We start from the raw sequence: 23,178 nt of genomic DNA, 5'->3' as shown, positions 1-23,178 counted from the left end.
GAGGGGTGGCTTGTAGAGTTCAGTGGATGGAAACTGAAGTTGGCATAATATCTTGAGTGACTTGATTGAGATTTTTGTTTACTGGAGTCTGAACTCAACTTGTGGTGTTGTACGCTCTCAGCAGGAAATTTCTCAAGTGTTTTCTTGATTGCAACAGTTCGAATGTTGAAATAGTGCATGTAAGGTAGACTAGCTGAAATCGGTGGAGGCTGTGATGGTAGCAGGAGCGAGGAAAGGATGGAAGAAGAGAGCAGCGCTGGCTTTTGTTGCTATGGCTTGTGTTGCTATGGCTTGATATTAGTAGTAGGTCTGACTATTCTTACGTTTCACTTCATGGCTTTCATAGCACAGAAAACCATGATGCTGGGGTGAATCTGTGCGGTCTTCAACTCACACCATGTACTGTGGGATTCCACCCCACCTAGAAATGGCAGAGATATCTGGGGTCTGCGATAGTAAAATGGCGTCTAGGTGGTAAAGCAAACAAGTTCTCTTTGTCTAAGTAAAACTATACGTGTTTTGTGGAGATAAAATTCCACCTTTCCCTGATCTTATGGGGGACACCTGGAATGTCTGGGGAAGGGAGGTGCATTTTTTTGCAAAAGCCTAAAGCTTTCCTTTAAAAGCAAAGATGGACGGCTGCAGCAGTCTTATGACATGGCATGAATAAAAATGTGTGTAATTCCAACTGGAATCTGCACCCTCTCCCATGTCCTTAATTATTATCTTTTTAAGTATTTTCCTTTTTACAAAGGCTCCAGCTCTAGGTTTCTAAGCTATAGGAACCTAAGATTAATGTGCAATTTATAGAGAAATCAGTTTCTTTATCCATCAGAAAATCAAAGTAGATAGGCCAAGTTATTTATTTGCTCTCTTCTCAGTACTTGCCCTCAGCAAGGCGGTATATCTCCAAGTTGAATTATCTCCATACAAGTCCAAACTTAGCAATTCAGATGGCTTTCCTGGATTTGTGAGTATTTAGCTAGCTTCTTGTCTGTTTTCCTTGTTACTATTGAGCTTAAGTAGGAAGGTTGAAGAGAGGGTCCCTTTCAGCTCTTTCAAGACCTTCAAACTGGCTGAAGGTAATCTGTTTCTATCCCTTGTTCACCCTTGCTAATGCTGCTGGTAATTGCTTTAACCTACATGCAAAGATGTTGATTTCATTAATAAGCAAGGCAGGCTGCCTTTATTACTGGTGTGTCTAACGGCCTCTGCTCGTGGGTGGCAGCAGTCTGGTAGTAACGTCTGAGAATCAACCCACTTGGTGGGAATGGATGGATTTTGGGTTCCTGTATGGCAGTCGTATGGAGCACTGTCTTGTTTTTAATCTTCCTTTGCATAATTACAAATACCAATGTTTCTGTGTCAGATTAGAATGTAGTAAGGTCTTGAAGTAATTCCTTTGGGAGGGTGTTTGACATCTTTCATGATGTGCATTTTGCTAATTCCACTGATTGGTGTCTTTGAGGAGTTTGCACTATCAAAATGGAACAACAGTGTAAAACTTATGGTTTGATGCAGGATTGCTGCCATCTTTGGGTCGATTTTTGAGATTGTGTAGTTCTGAACTGAGCTCCCAGAAGAGATCAAGAGTTAAGCTGTTTTTGCAAGCAGTTTGCTTTTCCAACCTGGCTTCTTCGGTGCAGTTGCTTCTTGTATAGCTTGGCTCACAGAGGAATGTACCCCAAGGATGGTTTGTGGGCACTGGGAATGGTTTTCATCTCTTAATTTGTCTAGTTTCACTTACTGTTTGTCAAAAGACAATAATATTCAGAGCAAAGTTCTTGAAGGTCTTGACCTGTGTAGTGTTGTGGAAGTGCTGTTGAACCTAGAGCAGGTGGGGTTGCTAACATGGAGTGATCATAGGCAGTTCGGTTAGCAAAAAACAGGAGATTGCATACTCCATGTGCTCTGGTTAGCTATGGCATTACTCTTCATTTAAATTCCAGTTCCTGATATATACATATAATATGATAAATTTTTAAAGTTATTATGCCTAGAAGCTTGAATATGGAGTAAGAAAGTGAGATTTATAATTCATATTTTAAGTTCAAACTGTTTTTTCATTCTTCAGTAAGTTTCACTCCAAAACTGCAGGGTTGCCATGGACATGAGCCTGATGAGATGCTTTGTCAGCTGATTTGTTTTATTTTAGCACTGAGAATTTGGCTGCCATGTGCTATGTTTATGTAACAACCAGCATGTCATTTGGTGAGGAGCTCCCCAGACTGCTGAGGGCTAGGATTTATGCAGCATTGCATCGTCTTATGCACTGTTCTTTAATGAATGTTGGCATGATAACGTGCAGGAGTATGCTTGATTTTTGGCTGCACCCTGAAATGGATAATCTATTAATTTCAGTATTTATGTGTGGTATGGCCTGTAAAAGCTGTATTCCACAGTTTGATTTAAAATAGAAATACCACAAAGTGTGTATTAGTCCAACTTTATATTGTGAGTTTTTATATATGCAGAAGACACTTCAGTCATAAGACACACACACATTATATATATATATATATAAAAAAGTGTTCAGCAATACATAATTAAATTATTTTGAATGCATCTGGGCTGGACAGTCTGCCAATGCCAGCTGGGTTGGTGTGTGCAGGAGAAAAGTGGTCACCATGCTTTTAAAGGATTACTATCTGTCTGGCTTTCTTCTGCTCTTCCACTTCTGAGCTGACTAATTTAGTCAATGTTGTGTACACCCTCTACAATGTTGAATTTAAATAAAACTTTGTTTTTATAGTAAATAGATTAAAACCACATTAACTTTTAAGCTGAAGCTGTAGCATTCCAGAGAAACCCAGGTAACACTAAATCTCCTAAAGTTAGTAACCACACAACAGTTGTGGAGCATTTTAAAGCAATTTGCCATAAAATGTGCGTGTTTAATGTAAATGAACTGATGTTGTTTGCTCTGTTTCTTGGACTGTTCAGGAAAGTGTTTTTAAAAAAACAACAAAAAAACAAAACCCAAACAAAAAACCCACACCAAGACATTCAGTTCTCAAATTGCATGAGCTTTCTGTATGATTCTGAAGCTAACATTAGAAACTAAGTACAATAGTTGTAGATTTCATAGTAATGTAATATAGTAAATAAAGAACAGGTAAGTACAAGCATAGAAGGAAGAATCAAAATAATTTGTCTGTCTGAACTTACTGGCTATGTACGGAAAAAATGAGTTTACAACAATAATTTTTCTGTGTTTCTTCCCTTTCCACAGGCGTCTGATCACAGATTCTAAGGTTAAATTAAAGTACCAGCATTTAATAACCAATAGTTTTGTAGAGGTGAGTGTTTTATTTGAAATTTTTAATGGCTTCTAGGTTGTTTTTGCATGTGTACCAAACCAGAGAAGTGAGGCTTGTTTATAACTGTAGAGCAGTTTTTTTTTTTCATAGTCTCTACTCAAGTGTAATTACAAGTTACAGGCTTTGCAGGGACTTTTTTATAGCCTGTTTAATTACAGGTATAGTTGTAGGAAAACATAAAAAAAATCTGCAAGACAAAAGACCTAGAGATGTAGCAAACAGATGCCATTGGAAGTATAGCTGCAATACTGCTTTTAGCAAAATGCTAATAGCTTCACAACTTCAAACCCAAAACAAACCTAGAGAATGGTGCTTTGGAAGATTTTCCACTGTCCCAATTTCCCAGTGGTATGCATTCAGATTCACTGTAGAGCCCAGTATGTAAGTTGTTACTGGGATCAAACTTTGATTCCTTGTTTAAAGTGATGTATGCAGTGGTGTTTTTTAATGCAACACTGGAGATAAACACATGTTGCAGGCTGAAAGACTTACAAAAGTGCAGACCCATATCTGGCTGCAGTACAGCGGGAACAGGTGACGAGATGGTGTTCAAGGGGTGCTAGAAAGTGGTGCTTGCAAAAAGCTAGTGTGTGTGGTGTTGAGCAACGTTTCAGAAAGGCTGTCGCAGCGGTGGAACAGAGATGGGTAGTTGCAAACAACTTGACAGTTGCTTTTTTCAGTGGAAAGCTTCATAGCTTCATATTCTTCAAATATTTTCTCTGGATGAGCTGAGAGGTCAGCAGAAGTATTTACGCTCCTCATCTTTCATAAGAGGTCATTTGACAGTGAGGAGTTGACTACCATATTCCTGCTTGCTTTCAGTAGAAAGTAAATGCTTAGATTGAGGAGACAGCATTCTTACTGCAGAAGACTGGTAGGACAGGAAGGACTGTGACTGAAGGTCATGGTTGAAAGGATGAAAAAGGGATGAAGGGCAGGTGGGGTCCTTGTGCAGCATCCTTTTTCTATTATGTTTTTTTTCTTTATTTCGTAGTGTAATCGACTGTTAAAATGGTGTCCTGCCCCAGATTGCCACCATGTTGTTAAAGTCCAATATCCTGATGCTAAACCTGTTCGTTGCAAATGTGGACGTCAGTTTTGGTAAGAACAATCAAGTAAAAGACATTGGTATTGCTCTTTACTTACTACCTTGAAAGTGTACTAGTATGTATTCTGTAAGTCTGTATATTTGGATGCAGTTTAGATGCTGGGAGAAGTATGGGGTAGGCTTCAAATGGTGAGCCAGGATTGGATACAGCTGGTTGCAAAGCACATCACTATGTAGTTGCTCTCTGTCTCTCGGGTCTCCTTTGACATGGAGACAGATCTAGCTTTCACTGAGATGAAATGCTTTCAGATTAGGTGAGGTTCTTGACTGCAGGCAGGGTAGAGAATCAAAGTGTATTGAGAGATACACTGCTCTGAAATAGCCGTTGAGGGATTTGAGGGTTGGGGGGGGGGGTTTGACTTGTATAATGTTTCCTTAGAACTGGCTTTGGTCTTTCAGCAGAAAAACCCAGAAGAAAACTTCCAGGGTGTTAACCTAGTTAAACAGAAATATAATCATCTGGCCTATTTGCTTATTTTCCCTTTCTTGTACTTACAGCTTCAACTGCGGTGAAAACTGGCATGATCCTGTTAAATGCAAGGTGAGCATATCAAAGTTCTTTTCTAAATGCATGACTTGAAAAATTTAAAGTCAATTTATGTGCGAGATGTAGAAATGAAGCACAAGCTTTGTGGCTGTTCACATCAAGAAGCTAGTAGTTCACCTGTTTAGATCATAGCATGAGAAGAATCAGTGAAATCATACTTGATCCCTTTAGGATGCCTCAGAGTTGGACCTTGTGAAGGAACAGTGCCTCAGCCAGATGGGGAAATGTCTGGAGGAGGCGGTTGTTACAGCTGTGACCCTCTGAAGAGGAATGAAAGTGCTTCAGGAGTGAATGCTTCACTTGACAACAAGCATTCCTGTACTAGGCTTTCTGTAGGTGTTCCATGCTTTGGCAGGCTTGCGATTTGTTGTACTGAAGGAATTAATTTGGTCCTGGGACCTGCTGCCATGGAGTGAACTCTAGAACTGTTTGTGGAGCTGTCAAAAGCTGTAATCAAGCCTGGGATCCTGTGGCCCATGCAGAGCTCACGGACAGCCATGTTTCATGCCTTGGGGACAGAACAGTCCGCATTCCCAGTGACAAATGCAAAAAAAAACTGTCTTGGGGAGAGGAGAGGGAAACCTCACCAAAGGCTTTAGCACGGTTTAGCTGGTCTTTCCAGGCTAGATGTGGTCAGTTTATCGAACAGGTGTAACAATCTTTTGCTTCTGTTACTTGCATTCATTTGATAAAGTCATGTTCTCAGTAGGTTGTGTGGTTTTTGTTGGTTTTTTTATTAAAAAAAAAAAAAGGCCTAAATAAAGGCCTAAGGTGAGCATTGTGAGCCTAAGGAAAAACTTGGGTTGGTGTAAAGCTAGGCATCACAGTCTAGTCTGCAGTTTTGGCTGATCATTGTTACAATGTCCTTATTTGAGAGTCCCATGTGAAGTCTGTGTTGATTGAACTTAAGAACTGCAAACTCATTGCTGAAATGTTTGTGCTGAGTGATCATGCTTGCTGGAATCAGGATGGTGCTGCAGGAAATGTCTGCAACTAAATTAGTTGCTGTTTGCACTGCTTTGCAGCACCACCACCCTCCCATATTCCCATGTGATTACGCATTCCTTCCTATTACCTTAATGCAAACAGATGTCTTGGGAACGTTTACAGTTCCTCTATTTAAATGTAACTCTCTTCTTTCTTCAATTTTCTAACAGTGGTTAAAGAAATGGATTAAGAAGTGTGATGATGACAGTGAAACTTCAAATTGGATTGCAGCGAACACAAAGGTGGGGCTTTTTCTCATATTATATATAGACTTATTAGATGAAAAGAAGAATGACAATAATTCCTCTGTGCTAGGATTATTCTTTCTGTTGCATGTCATTAGTTAAGAGCAAGCCTTGAAATCCGCAGTACACTGAAGTAATCTTGTTTGAAGAGCAAATAGTTGTTACTGCCTTGAATCAGGTGAGGTTCTTCAGGTTAAGTGGAGTTAGCTCTTGTAAGAAAGAGTTAATTAGAGACCCAAAGGAAGCTCAAGTTTTTAAGTCTTTGGGCTCCTGTCTGGCACGGATGGCCTCCCTAAGCAAATCTGTGCCTCACTCCAAGTGTGTGAAACATGTTAACACCACCTGTGGCTTGATTTGACTGTGATAATTTAAATCTGCCTTTAAATCCACTGGGTTGGCCTCTTGAGGAGTTGTTCATTTCCGCTGGGCAGGATTCCAGATAGAGACTGGCAGAACAGCTGTTAAGATTTTATTATGTAAATGTCTTTGTTCCAGCTAGCCCAGCTTTGCCTGAAACTTCACCATTTGTTCAGTTTGGGATGAATTAAAACAAAGGTTGGCATGGTGGCAAGAAACCAAAAGCAGCAGATGCCATTGGGGTGGTAGGAGCAGACCTGGGTCTCAAGACTGCTGAGCCAGGAGGGTGGAGGAAGGTGGGGAGGGTGTGAGGAAATGGCTGCTTTTTTTCCTTAGCTCTGTTGTGTAACTGGTTAATGGTATTGTTTGCAGCAGTGGCTGCTTCTTTCTGGGGCTGGCTGTGTGTTTTTCATTGAGCTGGAATGTTGCATTATGGTGAAAGCAGAAACACACATCACACTGAAATGCACAGTTAAAGTCAGGCTGAAATTGTGCAGTCTCGGCTGCTGCTTTCTGTTTTGTGGGCTGACACTTGTGTGGTCCCTGCCTGGAGGCTGAACATTGCTCAATAAAATGAACTTGGCTTTTTCTGAGGTGGGTGTGTTCAAAGATGTATTGTGGCTCAAGAACTGAACCAAATTTGCTCAAAGTTTGCTTGGTCTTCAGGTGTTGCCTGTATTAAGCTTGAAGAAGGGTAGCCAAATAGCTGGAAAGGGCTGAGTGTGAAGCACATGTAAAGCAGCTTTTAGCCTTGGGTATCAAATATTTGGGACATCAGAATGGCCACAGCCCTACTTTGCCTGTGTTGCAGTCCTGTTTTGCCAGTGACAAAGCCCTTAGGAGCCAGATCAGGTGCTGCTGCTGCCCCTCAGGGGTGTGATACTGGTCACAGCCATAGGTCTGTTGGGTCATCTACCTGCCCCAACCTTGGCACGTGCTGCTAAAGACCAGGATCTGAGTTCTCCTTGCTGGGTTGTGTTATGATCAAATGTTAAGCTTTCCGTTACTGGATTCTGTGCTCATTAAAAAGGCTGAAATGATTTGCACATACGTATTAATGTAGCCCAAACATGAATAATGTGCCACTAATGCTGGCTACTGGAGACAGGAAGCTACTTGTCTCTTTTTCAGACAAGATGATGAGGGTTTCTGCAGCTTGCTTGCCCACAGACTTAAGCATAGACAGAAATATTATTGTAAAGATGGTAATTTATTCCCCCGCCCCAAATCTAGACTTTGTCAGGTAGGAGCCATGCTAGTGGTTGGGCTGGTATTTAAAGCATAGCTCAGACTGTCAGAAATAGTATTGAATGGCTGGAGTAAGAAGGTTTGGTTTTTTTGTGGCAAACACCCATCCAGAGGATGGTGAGGAGGGGAAATGAGTATGGCCAAGCCATGCTGGCATCAGCCCAGCTTATCTGTTAGTTCCTGTAGTCTGGTGTCAGCAGCAGAAGAGCTGTTGTCCTTAACACCCCTGTCTAAGCTACTTCCTCTAATACCATACAAGATGCTCCTACAGCAAGAAAATACTTTGGAGCCCAGGCTGTGCAGCAGCAACAGGAAGAAAAATAAACAGCAGGGTAATTACACCAGATACTTGAGCAAGCTAACTGTCCCGGAGTCTTATGGTATCTATATCAATTGAATTAACTGAAGGACAGTATCACAATTCTTCTGTCTCTGAACTGACGCTAATTCAATTGAGGGGAAAGTTGGCAAGAAACATAACCCACCCCTCATAATGATCTCTGGCTTCTTGTGGGCAGCGGAGATGTGGAAGGTGGTAATTTCACACTGCTATAATGATGAAGCATAAGCAGCCCTGGCTGCTGGAATGTGTGCAACTGGAGCCTCGCAGCCTCCAGAGAACCAGATCGGCCCAGAGCCATGGGGCTGCCAACCACTACCTCCTCTTACCTGAATTGCCTGCTGGCCCTTGACCAGAAGCCCGGAGAGACCCAGGTGCCTATCTGACAGTGACACACTCCTGCTGCTGTTCAGAGAGGAACCAGGTAAAATCCTTTCCTGCTATAGCTTGAGGTTGTAGTGGTACATTGGGATAGGAATTGCACAGTTGGAACACACGTACATCTGTTCTTAGTCTCTCTCTACTATTTCTAGCAGGAAAACAAGGTGGTTGTGTTTGGGGAGGGATGTCTTGTGCCTTCACAGCTATTTGCTTCAGTGAGTGCAAGTCAGAGCCCAAATTCTGTGCTGAATTTCTTCATTTTGAAGAACCTAGAAGGAAATCAGATCAGGTACCATCTGATGCAAAAATCCCCATTTTCAGTGGGAAAATCTCTCCAAGTAATTAAATTGCTACTATGGTCTCCACTGCTGTTTCTAGCTTTTGAAAAGTGCTTTCTCAAGTCCTCCAAGTGTGATGTTGAGCTGCAGTCCTGTCCAATGTGGGCTTCATTCAGGGAGGAAAACTTCCTGTCTTACCAAGATGAAGGTGTAAGAGAAAAATACCAGTCCTCCTGGAACGTGGGCTTGAAATCTGGGTAATCCTTTGCAACAGGAAAATGTGAGAGACATTTGTTCCATCTTGCCCTGGGAGGCAGAATAGGAAAGGAAAATTAGGCAATTGTTCTATGATGGAATAGAAAAGTGAAACACAGGTGAATTGGTTTCTGTTCACAAAGTGGAGTGACATGATGCATTTTTTTATGCATTATGTAGAATGGTCTGAATAAAAACTGAGATTTGAGTAGCGAGTTCTGTGGTTTCCTATACAATTTTTTTTTTTTTTTGGCATTCATTTATTTGCACTTAGGAGGCCTGCACTAAATTCTTTTTACTTACACAAAAGATACAACCCTTGCAGTGGAGAGTGTGCTGGAGTTGATGGCCTTTTACTTAAGACCTTATCGCTCTCTACAACTACCTGAAAGAAGGTTGTAGTGAGATGGGTGTTGGTCTCTTCTCCCAAGTAACAAGTGATAGGACAAGAGGAAATGGCCTCAGGCTGCGTCAGGGGAGGTTTAGATTGGATATTAGGAAAAATTTCTTCACGGAAAGAGTGGTCAAGCATTGGACCAGGCTACCCAGAGAGGTGGTGGAGTCACCATCCCTGGGGGTGTTCAAAAAACAGGTAGATGTGGCACTTTGGGACATGGTTTAGTAGGCATGGTGGTGTTGGGTTGATGGTTGGAGTGATGATCTTAGAGGTCCTTTCCAACCTTAATGATTCCTAGTTTGTACTTTCATTAAAAAATAATCCAGCCACCAAGCCAGGAAACATGAAATTGCTACTCTACCCTTAATTGGTTTAGTGGTGGACTTGGTAGTGTTAGGTTAATGGTTGGCCTGGATGATCTTAAAGGTCTTTTCCAACCTAAACAATTCTATGATTCTATAAGATACTTTCACATATGAGTTCAGCTTAACTAAATTAATTTAAATGAGATAAACCAATACAAGTTCTTTAACAAGTCTTTAATTCTCAGTCGTCTTGCAAAGAAGGGTTGAATAGTTCAAGGTTTTGCACATTTCTTTCTTTTTCAGTTAATTGTACAAACTTTAGTTCTTAAACAGTTCCTTGAATTAAACTAGGAAGGTATTGTTTGGTTTGTGTGGCTTTGGGAATAAAGAAACCACATAGATCAGGTATTTCTGTTAAGTGGACCTTCAAAGGTGTAAGAAGCTTAGAAAACTTGGATTTGTGCATTTCTTTGGGGCTCTTAAGGTATATCAAGACTGCCTAAAAGGAGTGGGGGGGAAACCTGTTTCAAACCTTGGTTTCAGTGATGTTAATCTTTCTCCATCTTAGAATACTAAAGGAAGAACAAGAAAGATGGCAACAGTGCTGGTCTTTGCCCAAGGCACTGTGGTGGTTTGTTTTTTTTTTTTTTTTTTTTTGAAGTTAAATTGGTGTTAATGAAAGTTGTTCATCTGATTCTAAAAATTGCCCCTGCCTTACTGCTTTTGGCTTCTGGCACATCCCCATCTCATTATCTTCCGGGCTAGACAGGGCTTGAATGCCTGACGTATGAAACAGGCAGATTTTCTTCCTCCAAAAAAGCCATTGGCCACTTTTCTCCTCTAAGTGAGATAAAATGGCATGAACCCAGTTCTCTTCCTTTTCAGGTCACTTTTTAATGTCTGAACACGTGCTCCCTCTGTGCTTTCTGGAAGTCCTACATTTGTTCTAATGTGTGGAAATTCTGGCAGCCTGCTAGATCCTCCCCGGGCACCACCATCGAACTTTGCTCTTTCATTTCTCACCAGCGCAGTTTTGTGCCAAACTGTGAACAGCATCTTTCCTAAGATGTCAGTGCCATCTTTTTCTCTCAGATGAGGAAGTGTTTAAAATACCCTGCTTTGCTCATTGACTCTAGGTGTTGTCACGGTGTTGTGCTAAGCATAATGAAGTTCAGTGGTTTCGGATTTTTTTGAAATGCATTAAGAAATCCCTGTGGCATTTCAGGATTTTTTTTTCCCCCTTCCTTTTTAGGACTGGTTATAGGTGAAGGTGTTGCTATGAACATGGCTGGGAGGCTGATGTATACCAGTTGCCTCTGGGAGTACTGGAGAGGACTAATCTGTTTCACCTGCCCTGAAATATGAAATATGTTTCTAATTAGCCTCCTGTTCGTAGAGCAGCAGCTGAGGTTTATGGTGTTTTATGTACATGCAGCCTTTTATGACAAAATAGGGATTGTTCTCCTTTGCCAGGTTTGCCCGGGCTTTTGTTTTGAAGTGCAGTGTGTAAGCACAACACCGAATTGTTTAGAGTGGAACAATGTTAATGAGGTCACTTCTGCATTGTGGCATGACAGATAACATGCAGAATAATCTGGTTTAGTAATTTGATTGGCTGGCTATTATGTTGTTGCGTAGCTGTAATTCTCAATAAGGTCTTCCTTCCCTATCCTCCTTAATCTATAAATCTCTCCCACTCCTTGCGTTGGTGGCTTGAATAGTTGCTGTTTTTTTCTTTCCACTGGTGTTCAGCATTTCTTTAGCATGTTCTTCTCATGCCTTTTCCTTAATTTTTAATAATATTCAACTTTTACAGAGTTTCCTGCATCTGTATAGCTTACTGTGTAATCTGTCTGTCTTGTGCTTTGCTTGATATGTGTATAAAAGCTTGAAAAGGATGGCATTCCCTGTAATAAAAGGGCTGTAATTAGGGTCTCTTTGTTCTAGTTTGCATCACAGGGCTAGAAGCCCTAAGCACTGTGCAGTATTGAGACACTGAAGAGCTTGGTCTCATCTTCAGAGACAGGAGAGCAGAGTGCTCCTAATAGAGCCTAGCTGCGTGTGAGGATGGTGTGGACATGCCCCGCTGTGGCTCTGCAGCTTGGCAGGTCATCTGGGAACTGTTTCTCTCTTCTTCCAGTTGCAGGATTTTCCTAAGCAGGAGTAATCGCTGCAGCTGTTTGCTTGGACTAGCTGCATCTTCCACCGAGGCATGTGAATGTCAGTATCTCATCAGATGAGATGTCTTTGGAAGAAACTTCACAGCTCTGCAACCACCACCTTCTCTTGTAGAACCATCTATCACTGTGTGCCCCAGGGTTTGTGTTTGAGTGACAGGGGAGCTGTGTCATGATGTGATGGGGTGCACTGCCACTGTTCATACATGTTATCAAAGTGCACCCTGGCTGAGCTAATCAAGCAAGGATCTTCACAGTTGTGAAGGGTATTGATGGGATAAACCTAAATTTGGGTCCTGAGGTGTTGGTGCGGGATTGGAAGAGGGAGGAGTGCTGCCTGGAAAAGGGAAAGTAGATACTGCAATGGGTAGTGTGCTCAAAGGAAGGACCATTTTTGACTCTGAAATTCACAGAATTGCATTGACTGACTAATTGGGAACAAGCTTACCTGGCTGAGTATCCATCCTTGGACAGCACAAGAGTTCATCTTGATGTTGTGCCCCCTGACAGGGCCTGCAAGGGAGCTACTCTGCTTTGTTTACTCTGTAGTACAGCTTCTCTGTTTGTAGGACAAGCACAGGTGATGGGCAGGTAAGCAGGGCTGGAAAAATCCCCTTATGTGCGTGCTTGTTTGCTGCTTGAACCTATTGGAGAAATAACCAGACAAAAAAACAACCCTGAACCGTACCCCAGGGTTGTGACCTGTTGATGGGATGGGAGCGCTGCCCTTCTTGGCTGAACAGGAGAGCAGTGCTCTCCAAACAACTCCTGTGAGTCCTGTAATAGTGTACCAGCTCCTTTCAAAGGAATGGCTACACCCTTGCTCAGGAAAACCTTGCTGTTTGTGTGGGATGTCACCTGCTTCTGCCCAGTCCTTAACCCTTCCCCTTCAGGATCAGGCAGTAGGACCAAAGCGGGACTTTGAAGAGGAAGAAATGATGGTAGTACTTGAGTGCTCTGCCATTGCTGTGGAGACCAGAATCATGAAATTATTTAGGTTGAAGGGACTTCTGGATATCATAGAATCATAGAATGCTTTGGGTTGGAAGGGACCTTTAGAGGTCATCTAGCCCAACCCCCCTGCAGTGAGCAGGGACATCTCTAACTAGAGCAGGTTGCTCAGAGCCCCGTCCAACCTGACCTTGAATGTTGCCAGGGTTGGAGCCTCCACTGCCTCTCTGGGCAACCTGTTCAGTGCTTCACCACCCTCATTGTAAAAAAATTTCTTTCTAATGTCTAGTCTAAATCTACCCTCCTTTAGTTTAAAACCATTATTCCTTGTCCTGTCACAACAGGCCTTGCTAAAAAGATTCTCCTCATCCTTCCTGTCGGCCCCCTTTAAGTACTGGAAGGTTGCAATAAGGTCTCCTCACAGCTTTCTCTTCTCCAGGCTGAACAACCCCAACTCTCTCAGCCTGTCCTCATAGGAGAGGTGCTCCAGCCCTTGGATCATTTTTGTGGCCCTCTTCTGGACCCGCTCCAACAGGTCCATGTCCTTCTTGTGCTGAGGGCTCCAGAGCTGGACGCAGTACTCCAGATGAGGTCTCACCAGAGCAGAGCAGAGGGGCAGAATCACATCCCTCGACCTGTTGGCCACGCTGCTTTTGATGCAGCCCAGGATTCGGTTGGCTTTCTGGGCTGCAAGCGCACATTGCCGGCTCAAGTCCAGCTTTGCATCCACCAGTACCCCCAAGTCCTTCTCCGCAGGGCTGCTCTCAATCCCCTGATCCCCCAGCCTGTATTGATATCGGGGGTTGCCCTGACCCAGGTGCAGGACCTTGCCCTTGGCCTTGTTGAACCTCATGAAGTTCACACAGGCCCACCTCTCCAGCTTGTCCAGGTCCCTCTGGATGACATCTTGTGCCATGTCAGCTGCACCACTCAGCTTGGTGTCGTCTGCAAACTTGCTGAGGGTGCACTCGATCCCACTGTCTATGTCATTGATGAAGATGTTAAACAGCACTGGTCCCAGTACGGACCCCCTGAGGGACTCCACTTGTCACCAGTCTCCATGTGGACATCGAGCCATTGACCGCGACCCTCTGGATGCAACCATCCAGCCAATTCCTTATCCACTGAACAGTCCACCCATCAAACCCATATCTCTCCAATTTAGAGAGAAGGATGTTGTGGGGGACTGTGTTGAAGGCTTTACAGAAATCCAAGTAGATGACATCCATTGCTTTTCCCTTGTCCACTGATGCAGTTACTCCTTCATAGAAAGCCACTAGGTTGGTCAGGCAGGACTTGTCCTTGGTGGACATCATCATGTTCAGCCCCTCAGCTCGAAGCAAGGATAACCTCAAAGTTAGGTCAGGCTGCTGTGATGAGCCTTACTTTTCATTAGTGCTCAGGTCTGCAAATTTGCAGTCATCAGGGAGCAAAACTAGCGGAAAGCACTTCAATTATGTTGGCCAAAAAGAAGTTGCAGTCTCTCATGTCTTCCCTCTTGTCTCTTTTCCCTTGTAACCTGCTTTGCCTTACTGTAAACCTCCCTCCCTGCAGCGGGAAGGGCCATGTCTGACATCTGGAGACCAGATCTGGTCTTTTGCATCTCCTGAGCTATCTTCTGAGTACTTATTGGCATGCAAATTCTCCTGTCTCTTGCAGTACAAATAGGCAAACTTGTATGAAAATGTAACAGTAGTTGGGATACTTGGAGTGGATGTGCAAGAATGTGTTGGATTGTGTCCTATAAAAAAGTAGCAGTTATAGAGTGATTGAACATGTTGGTTTCTTCCTTTGTTGAGAGTTTATCTGAATGCCACAATAGGAAATGGTTGCTCTGGTTAGCAAACAGTAAAGACATGCTCCTAACTGGGGAGGGGATTTTATATACTTCTGACCCAAAAGTTGCACCTGGTTTTAACATGAGTGTGGATTTCGTGTTTGGATATATTTGTTATTGCCTTGTAGATAAAACTGGCTTTTGCAAAAACTTGATAAATGCTAGGGTGGCTGTGAGCTGGACCGTTAAACTCAACCAGGCTAAAATACTTTTGGGTTTTTTTTCTCTGTATTTGCTGCTTGATTTTAACCTGATGAGTTCCTTGGCCCAGCTCTTGTGCAGCTGCTTTGTGTCCTGGCATAAGAGAAGTGCCATGGGGACAGGAACAAGCGGCAGAAGAGAGTCGGACTGGCTTCCTTGGCTTGTAGGAGCAGCTTGGTTTATTCTTGCAATCTTGGCTTTGTGTACTGATTGGGATACTACAGAAATAATCTTTCACGCTCTACATGAGTTGAATAGCATTTTAGGAAGTGGCCATATGCTGCTGATATGAGAATGATATTGGTGTTAAAAAACCAAACCTGTTCCCCAGAGATTTCCCTGTGCAGTGCTGCTCTTTGATATCCTCATATTTGTCAAAGGCCTCACACCTGAAAGAGAAGCCCTATGTGGGTTTTTGTAGAAAAGTCTTCTGTGAGGTGTCACATGAAGGGGAAAAATGGGACCTGATGGGAAATGTGGAAATGCCCCAGGAGGAGAAGTGTCTTTTTATCTGATGGGAGCTTTTTTGAAGCATGCTAGATTCTTGCTGCATGTTTTCAGATACTTTTTGGATGGCATTTTACAACTGCAGGTGTCTTGGATTGATAACAGCATGGTATCAGCCCACTGTTAGGTTCTTTCCAGTTTGATTGCTGAAGTGGACCAAATACTTGATGGTGAGGAAAGCCAGATGCTTTCCCCTGGGCTGTTACAGACCATCACTGCTGCTGTGATTTTGGAGAAGGTCATGAAATTACCTATCCACTGTACCACTATGATAGCAGCATAGATAAAATGCGTTATTCCTTAGGGTTTTTTGCTATCCAGCTGCTCTGATCTTGGAAGTATTTTAAAGCCAAACTTGGAAGAGGATCTTGATGATTGAAAGGAAGAAGTTAATCATGCATTCCACTTGGATGTGCTTTCTCTTACTGCCATGGGAACCCTTCTAACTTCCCAAGCCTGTTGTAGGTTCTGTGCTTTCCCTGCTAATGGTACTCTCTGTGCTGTGAACAGGAATGCCCCAAATGCCATGTCACCATTGAGAAGGACGGGGGCTGCAATCACATGGTCTGTCGGAACCAGAACTGCAAAGCGGAGTTCTGCTGGGTGTGTCTGGGCCCCTGGGAGCCCCATGGATCTGCCTGGTGAGTTCAGGACCGTGCCTTGCTGGAAGGTGAGGAAGCTGTGATGCAAATGGCATCAATTTGGACTGAAATCTGTGGAATCGGTGTCCCTGTTACAGGTACAACTGTAATCGCTACAATGAGGATGATGCAAAGGCAGCAAGGGATGCACAGGAGGTGAGTCCATAACCTTTGGTGATAAGGGAGATCACTAACCCTGTGGCGTGCTTTCTGTAAACCTATAAATTGGCTCTGAAGAATTTCCTGGATTTGGGCACAGATCCAAAAGACAGCTAAGTTCCTCTGCAGCTTTGGACTCTTGCTTTGTGCCAGGAAAAAAAAAAAAAGTTTAAAAAAAAAAAAGTTCAAAGCCACTGTAACCCAGTTTAAAGAACATGTTAACTCAGTTGTTATCTGTCATGCTGCCTTGCCTGTTTTATAGCAGCTCTTCACATGAAGTCATCATAATGCTATGGGTCTGAGACAACAATCCTCATATCCTTTGTAAAATGCTCTTTACTGCAGAGTTCTTAATGTGAATCCTGAGGTGTTTAAACACAGCAGACCTTTTGAATGTAAATAAAATAGACTGCTGTTGTTTCAATAACTATGCTTGGAGGCTTGACATAGAAGAAATTGCGGGTGAAGTTGAAGCTATGTTAAACTGTTGTGAATATGGATAGGGCCAACCCCCTTTTTAATTGGGAGGAATTGCATGCGATGTGCTGCAGCTTGCAGAAATCAATTTCCTGCATCTCTGTCAAAGTACCGTTATAGCTAAGAACCAAAGTATTTCCCGGAGCCCCTCCTTCTGCAGATAAGGATGACTTTGGCTGATATGTGCTACCTTTGTACAGCCACAGTGTACAAGTTTAACCATGCCTGTGTTGTCAGTTTTTTTCCAGCTGATCTGTCAGTGAGATGAAAATAAGATTAATGGCTGTGTATTGAGTCATCTTGGGTCTCTTGTACTATGTAGCACATGGTGTCTTTGCCCTGCTCTACAATCAGTGTGGCCTGGGCAACCTAAGGTTGCCCTCTTAACACAAGCACAGTAATTGTTTAATTAGAATTCCTTACTAGCCAGGAAAAAAAAAAAAATCTGCTTCTCACTGTTTTTTCATGACACTGGAAGCATTTAAGTCCTGTAACTTCAATTGAGAAGCTGAAATTCAAAACCGACCAGGCTTTAGCAATGTGATTCTAATTACTTTCAGAGTTAGGAGTGAGGATGCCATAGCTGTGCTAGGAAGTCCCCTGCAGGACAGCGAGCTGCTGTGGGTCTGGCCTCTCATCTCCACACAATGTCAGGGTCAACAGTGCCGCACAAAGTGGCGCCATCTAAGTCTGGCCAGTGTGAGAGGAGAGGAAACACCTTCGGAAAGGAAGCTTGTTCTCGGGGTCAGGAAGAGCCCTGTGAAGGATTTACTTCTCTTACAGCCATTACTTTGTTTTAACTATTTGTTTTCTTTTTCCCTAATGGGAATTAACACAGAGATCCAGAGCAGCCCTGCAGAGGTACCTGTTCTACTGCAACCGCTATATGAACCACATGCAGAGCCTGCGCTTTGAGCACAAGCTCTATGCTCAGGTGAAGCAGAAAATGGAGGAGATGCAGCAGCACAACATGTCGTGGATTGAGGTGCAGTTCCTGAAGAAAGCAGTTGACGTCCTCTGCCAGTGTCGTGCCACACTCATGTACACTTACGTCTTTGCCTTCTACCTCAAAAAGAATAATCAGTCCATTATCTTTGAGGTAGGAGAAAACATGATTGTCAGGAGTTCAGATTACAAGCTAAGTGAAATAGAGATTTAATGCTTGGAGAAGCTCTTGTCCCCAGTTTTACCAAAGTGAGTCTGTCTTAATATTCTGTTGTGCAAAAGTTAGAGGCCCTGCTGGGCATCATGTAGCATTGTCTGCTGGAGGAGGAAGTAGAGTTACAAGAAGCTGCCCTCTGAAACAAGAAAGGGAGCGAGGTTCTGTCTTGAGCTGGCAAAGAAGGCATTAAAGCTTAAATCTGGCATTTTGACTTTCCATGGTGTTGGCTTTTTTCCAAGGGCACTACCATTAAAATTGCACTTGAAGGTCTAAACATGGAGGTCCAGTCTGCTTCACAAGTGAAACTGTATCGACTATTTATGATTTAGACAGTCCTTTGCTAGTCTTTGTGCAGAACCTAAGCAGGATGCTCCTGTACTGCATGCTCAGCAAAGAGCACACAGAACTACTGAGCAGTAGTGAAAGCTGTGCTCTGATGCCGCTGTGCACGTACCAGGAGTCAGTAGAGGCTTTGCCAGGGCTGGTTAAAAAACCAACCAACCAAACAAAAAAACCCAAAACCCACAAACAAGGGACAGAATGGGAGATGAATTGTATTGTACCGCACTATACCACTAGTAAGAAAAGGAATTTTTTTTTTAGGCTTGCCAGCATATTGCAGATCAAGGAAGATGCAAGACTTGCTGGTAGATAGGGAGATTCTGTTCTGGTCAAATGAAGAAATTTCAGCTTTTTCAATCTTGATGCTCAAAGCAGGTTACTACTGTTACACAGTGCATATTTAATCCTGCTTTTTATTTCAGTACTGATTTCAGTTGGACTGAAGAAACAAAATCTCTTTGTTCCCCCCTTGCCCCCCCAATACTCCTTTCTTTTTTCTTTTTTTTTCTTTTTTTTTTTTTTTTTAATTTTTGTCTTTGCAGAATAACCAAGCAGACTTAGAGAATGCTACAGAGGTGCTTTCTGGGTACCTTGAGCGAGATATATCCCAAGATTCGCTGCAAGACATAAAGCAGAAAGTACAGGATAAGTACAGGTTTGTTTTTGAATAATCCTCTATCTCAAAGCTGCCCAAGTACTTGTATTGCCATCCCGTGTGACAGGTAGTGGCATGTGTACTTGCCAAGCTACGGTATTCTCCAGAGTCATGTCCCTGGGAAGCTGTTTGCTGTTGGCCTTCTGCCATACAGTGTGATCATCAGCCAGTCCCTGGGCATCTGAGAACAGCAGCAGTGGTGTCCTGTGCCAGCCCCTGAAGCCCTCACACAGATGCTGGCAGCATGTTTTTGTGCCCCTGCTGGGATCAGTCCTTGGGGGAGGTGACAGCCTGCAGGGAGAGGCCCCCAACTCTGCCTTGCATCTGCTCTGCTGAGCAAGTAGCTAGAAGATTCAATCCCATAATCTTGTGACCAAAAACATTGGCTCTTCATACACTGCTGTTCCCGCACAGAAGGAGCATGTGGGAATGGCCAAGACCAAGATGGGACCTGCATAGTGAGGGCCAAAGAACAAGGAGTAACTTTGTTGTTCCAAGCTGACAGCTTTGGCCTACGATTAGTTGCCATAAAAGAGCAATCAGCTCTTATATTTATCTGTTGTGTCCATTTGTGCAAAAAGTGGGTGTAGAAAAGCTGTCCTTAACGAGGAGGGAGACAGCAACCTGCCCAACTGGGGAAGAGAGCAGAAGAACTGGGGTCCAGGTGACACAAATTCCAATGCTTTTTACAGTCCCAGGGGAATTGCTTCTGCACAGTGGAAAAATACAAAGCTGTAAATGCAGATGAGTCACAGGATTATGGCTTGCATTTTTGAGGCATTTTGCCAAAGTCACTGAATTTGTTATGCCTAGCTTAAGGGTGGGGGGGAAGCCAAAGTAGGGTGAGCCGTAATGACTAAGGGACCCTGGGGAGTGGAAGTAACTGTTAAGCTGTTGCGGGCCTGTGGCCCATTCTGCCATAGTCTAGCAGCACACTGGGGCTGGACAAGACTTACCAGACCTTACCTTTTGAGACATTTTGTAACTTACCCTTTAAGACCACCATTAAGTTAGTATCTCAGATCAACCTGCTTGTTCATTTAAGCCCTCTGAAAATGGGATGCTCTTCTAGGGATGGTAACAGCTATCCAGAAGAAATTAAAACCTAATATAGCCTGAATTGTCTGAAAACACAGCATCCCAAACCTGCCTTCATGTTTCTGGGAAGAGAGTATGCATCTGTCAAGCCTGCGCAGGTCCCTATTAACTAGTTCAGTCATGTCTTAATCATGTCCTGCACGGTGCTCTTTGTGTACTGGTTACGGTGTACTGATGCAAGACTGGGACTGAGGAACTTGTTGAGGTGGGTTTAAAGAGCTCTGGGAAACTGCAGGAACTGACCTACTAGCTAATTTGGTTTCAGCTGTTTTGATGTCTTAGCTTGCAAAGACATTTCTAGAAAACAGGATTAAACCCCCACCACCAGCAGCCAAATAACTGAAGCTGGGAAAGCAGAAACTGTGTATGTTTGCTATCACATGCTTCAGAAAATCAGTGGGACTTCATGTACGATGATTTCTGTTGCAACAGCTGATACCAATGAGAAGAGCCAGAACAATTTTATTCAGATAAATCTGTTGGTCTGATCAGATACTGAATGGTAGCAGCATAAGGCCTGTGGGTTAAGGTGAGGTGTTTCTGAGTTCAGGCTGCTGTGATGTACTCATTGTGCCTATGTGTTAGCAAGTGTTGTGATCAAGGGTAGCTTTCTGCTGGGAGATACCTCCTGTGCACCTCACTTGAGTGAGCAGGGGGATGTTTGGCCATTGCTGAGAAAACCGGGTTCCCAGCTGTGAGAGCCCATTGGATGCTGTCCTGGCTGATGTGCATGCCTGGAAACTGCACCGCACAATTCCCAGCAGGAACTGGCAACTCGGCAGTCAGCTTCTGGGTTCTAGTTTCTCACGTTGCAGCACACCGCTCTGGACTGGGCGCTGCTGAACCATCAACCGGCTACACAGCTGCGCTTGGGACCTGTCTTGTCTAAGACTTGTCTTGCCCCCCACACACCTAAAGATGATGTAGACTTTGGCATCGCCACTGGAAGGGGTTTAATCCAGAAACACCTGCTGCTTGTTCATAATTTGCTCTTGGAACCTGAAATACTTTAAATGTTTCTCTGCTTTTATCTTTTTAGTTGGCTAATGCACCCAAAATGAACATGGCATCTTTTGATATGTTCCTATGATATCACTTTTCCTCATATCATTGATCCTGGTAGGACTGTACCTAACTCTGGGATCAGTTTTATTTGCAGCTTTATCTGTTTAAGTGAGTGTAGGTGGGAAGACTCTGAAGGGTGTAGTGCCCCTCTGAGACCCAGGAGCTGCAATGTGAGGTAAAACTTGCACTCCAACCAGAGCAGTAACCCTTTTTGTAGCCAGCTTGACCACCTCCATTTCCACTGGGATTTTGGAGGGGAATAAAACTGCGTCAGTGCTCCTGAGGTTTTGCCCAGCTAGGTCCTGGATTTTTGTTGTCCTGATAGCGCTCAGAGTAGGCACCAGCCCATGTTTGAGGAGAGCTTCGTCCATTTTGGGTGTCACTGCTAACCCATGCTCTGGCTTTTGCAAATTGCAGCTGCTGCTTCTTCCTTTTTCAGTTATTAATGGAGGTTTCTCAGCTGTAGGGTTTTGGGGATACTTTTGCATGGGAAACTGAATTTGCATGCTGTTTTTTCAGCCAGGGACCTGGAGTTGAGTGACTGGAGTAAATGAAGTCTTAATTCACACTGTTAATGGGCTACAAATACAAAGTCCCTTCTCAGGGGATCTCCTCTTTTGGAAGTGGGGCTTAATGCAGGTTTGCATCACTTGATGCTGGGGATGAGCCATGGTTCCTAACCTGCCTTTTCTGTGCTTGTCCCCCTTTGCTGTAGATACTGCGAGAGTCGACGAAGGGTTTTGTTGCAGCACGTGCATGAAGGCTATGAGAAGGACCTGTGGGAGTACATTGAGGACTGAGACTGGCCCCACATAAAATGAACTCTGAAACCTTTACCATCTAGAGTGCTCATGTGATTCAAATAAAACACACACAAGGCGCTATGCCTGTTACACCGCTGGTCTGTAGTACCCGGATTCTGTTTTGTTAACAGAAAATTTAAGTAAATTATATTGTAATAAAGAAAAAGGTAGATAAACCATTGTACAACAGTATTCTAGGTGGCCAATAAGAGTGTGACAGACGCACTAAAAAAAAAAACCCTCCAACTTTAACTTGTAACGTAGCTTTGTTCTCCAAGCCGACTCCTTTTTCTTTTATATCTTTCTTTTCCTGTGTGTAGTACAGATGAAATTTAAACCAGTTTCTTGACACTGCTTTTCATGTCCAAACCAGTCATTTTGATGTACTTTGGTAAGGGGGGAATGGCTCTCCTGCCCCCCTCCTCCTCTCTGTCACCCAAGTACACAGATGAATGTCCATTGGCTCATTGTAAAGATGATTCTTGGAGGGGAGGATGGGGGGGTACACAGCAAGGGAGGGAAAAAAAAAAAAAACAAACCTTTGTATATGACTTTTAAAACAAAAAGAGGACAACACAGTATTTTTCAAAGTTGTATATAGCGCATATGCATGGACAAAGAGCAAGCGTGGCACGTGTTTGCATAATGTTTAATTACAAAAAAAATATTTATTCTTTAAAAATCTTCAAGATTATGTCTATTTGCTGTGCATTTTCTTTCAGTTTGATTTTTTTTTGTTTGTTTGTTTCATTTTGTTTTCCCTGGGATGGGGTGGGGGAAGCGTGTGCTGGTGTAGTGAATATTTTTTTTTTTTTTTTTTTGGAAGGCTTTTACGAGAGAAGTTGGGTTTCTCCTCTTTCTGCAGTTCCTTTACATCCACGGCCTCCATGGTTTTGTGTGTGTATCCATTGCTGGCGACAGACCCGTCCCCTTGCGCACAGCTCCTGATGCTCGGTAACCCGGTGTGCATTGTGTTAGTGGCCAATGTACACTGTGATTCAGGATGCCTTGTCTTTTTTTTGGCCCTGGATTGCTACCTGCCCAAATCCAACTCTACTGTTCCCGTCCATGCACGCAGGACACACAGTCTGAACCCAGAGGCTCTGCGTGTGTGTGTGTGTGTGTGTGTTTAGAGGGTGGGTTTTTTTTTTTTCTGAGGCAGGAAAAGGAGGGGTATTTTGCACCACTTCTCAAAAGACTCATGGAAAGATTTCAGCTGTGGATCTCTTCTCCCTCCCCCTTTCATCTGTCAAATGGATGGTTCATTGCTGTTTAAGTTTCACTTACATTATAATGAGTCGTAACATTGAAAAGGAAAGATGATGGAATTGTCTT

At 43.3% G+C, this 23,178-nt stretch overlaps 1 protein-coding gene across 1 annotated transcript in view; it reads left to right on the top strand.

The window, feature by feature from the left end:
- Positions 1-22,537, top strand: part of ARIH1 (ariadne RBR E3 ubiquitin protein ligase 1) — a 64,011-nt gene extending 41,474 nt beyond the window's left edge. The window contains exons 6-14 of the mRNA XM_075714470.1: positions 3,233-3,299; positions 4,315-4,421; positions 4,927-4,969; positions 6,133-6,204; positions 15,952-16,082; positions 16,181-16,238; positions 17,557-17,817; positions 18,765-18,877; positions 21,756-22,537. Coding sequence (XP_075570585.1) covers positions 3,233-3,299; positions 4,315-4,421; positions 4,927-4,969; positions 6,133-6,204; positions 15,952-16,082; positions 16,181-16,238; positions 17,557-17,817; positions 18,765-18,877; positions 21,756-21,840 — 937 coding nt within the window. The 3' untranslated portion in view covers positions 21,841-22,537. The remainder of the gene's footprint in view (positions 1-3,232; positions 3,300-4,314; positions 4,422-4,926; positions 4,970-6,132; positions 6,205-15,951; positions 16,083-16,180; positions 16,239-17,556; positions 17,818-18,764; positions 18,878-21,755) is intronic.
- The last annotated feature ends 641 nt before the right edge of the window (positions 22,538-23,178 follow it).

The sequence above is a fragment of the Pelecanus crispus genome, chromosome 7, assembly GCF_030463565.1.
Source record: "Pelecanus crispus isolate bPelCri1 chromosome 7, bPelCri1.pri, whole genome shotgun sequence".
NCBI classification, from domain to species: domain Eukaryota; kingdom Metazoa; phylum Chordata; class Aves; order Pelecaniformes; family Pelecanidae; genus Pelecanus; species Pelecanus crispus.
This window is presented reverse-complemented; position numbering and strand designations above follow the sequence as displayed.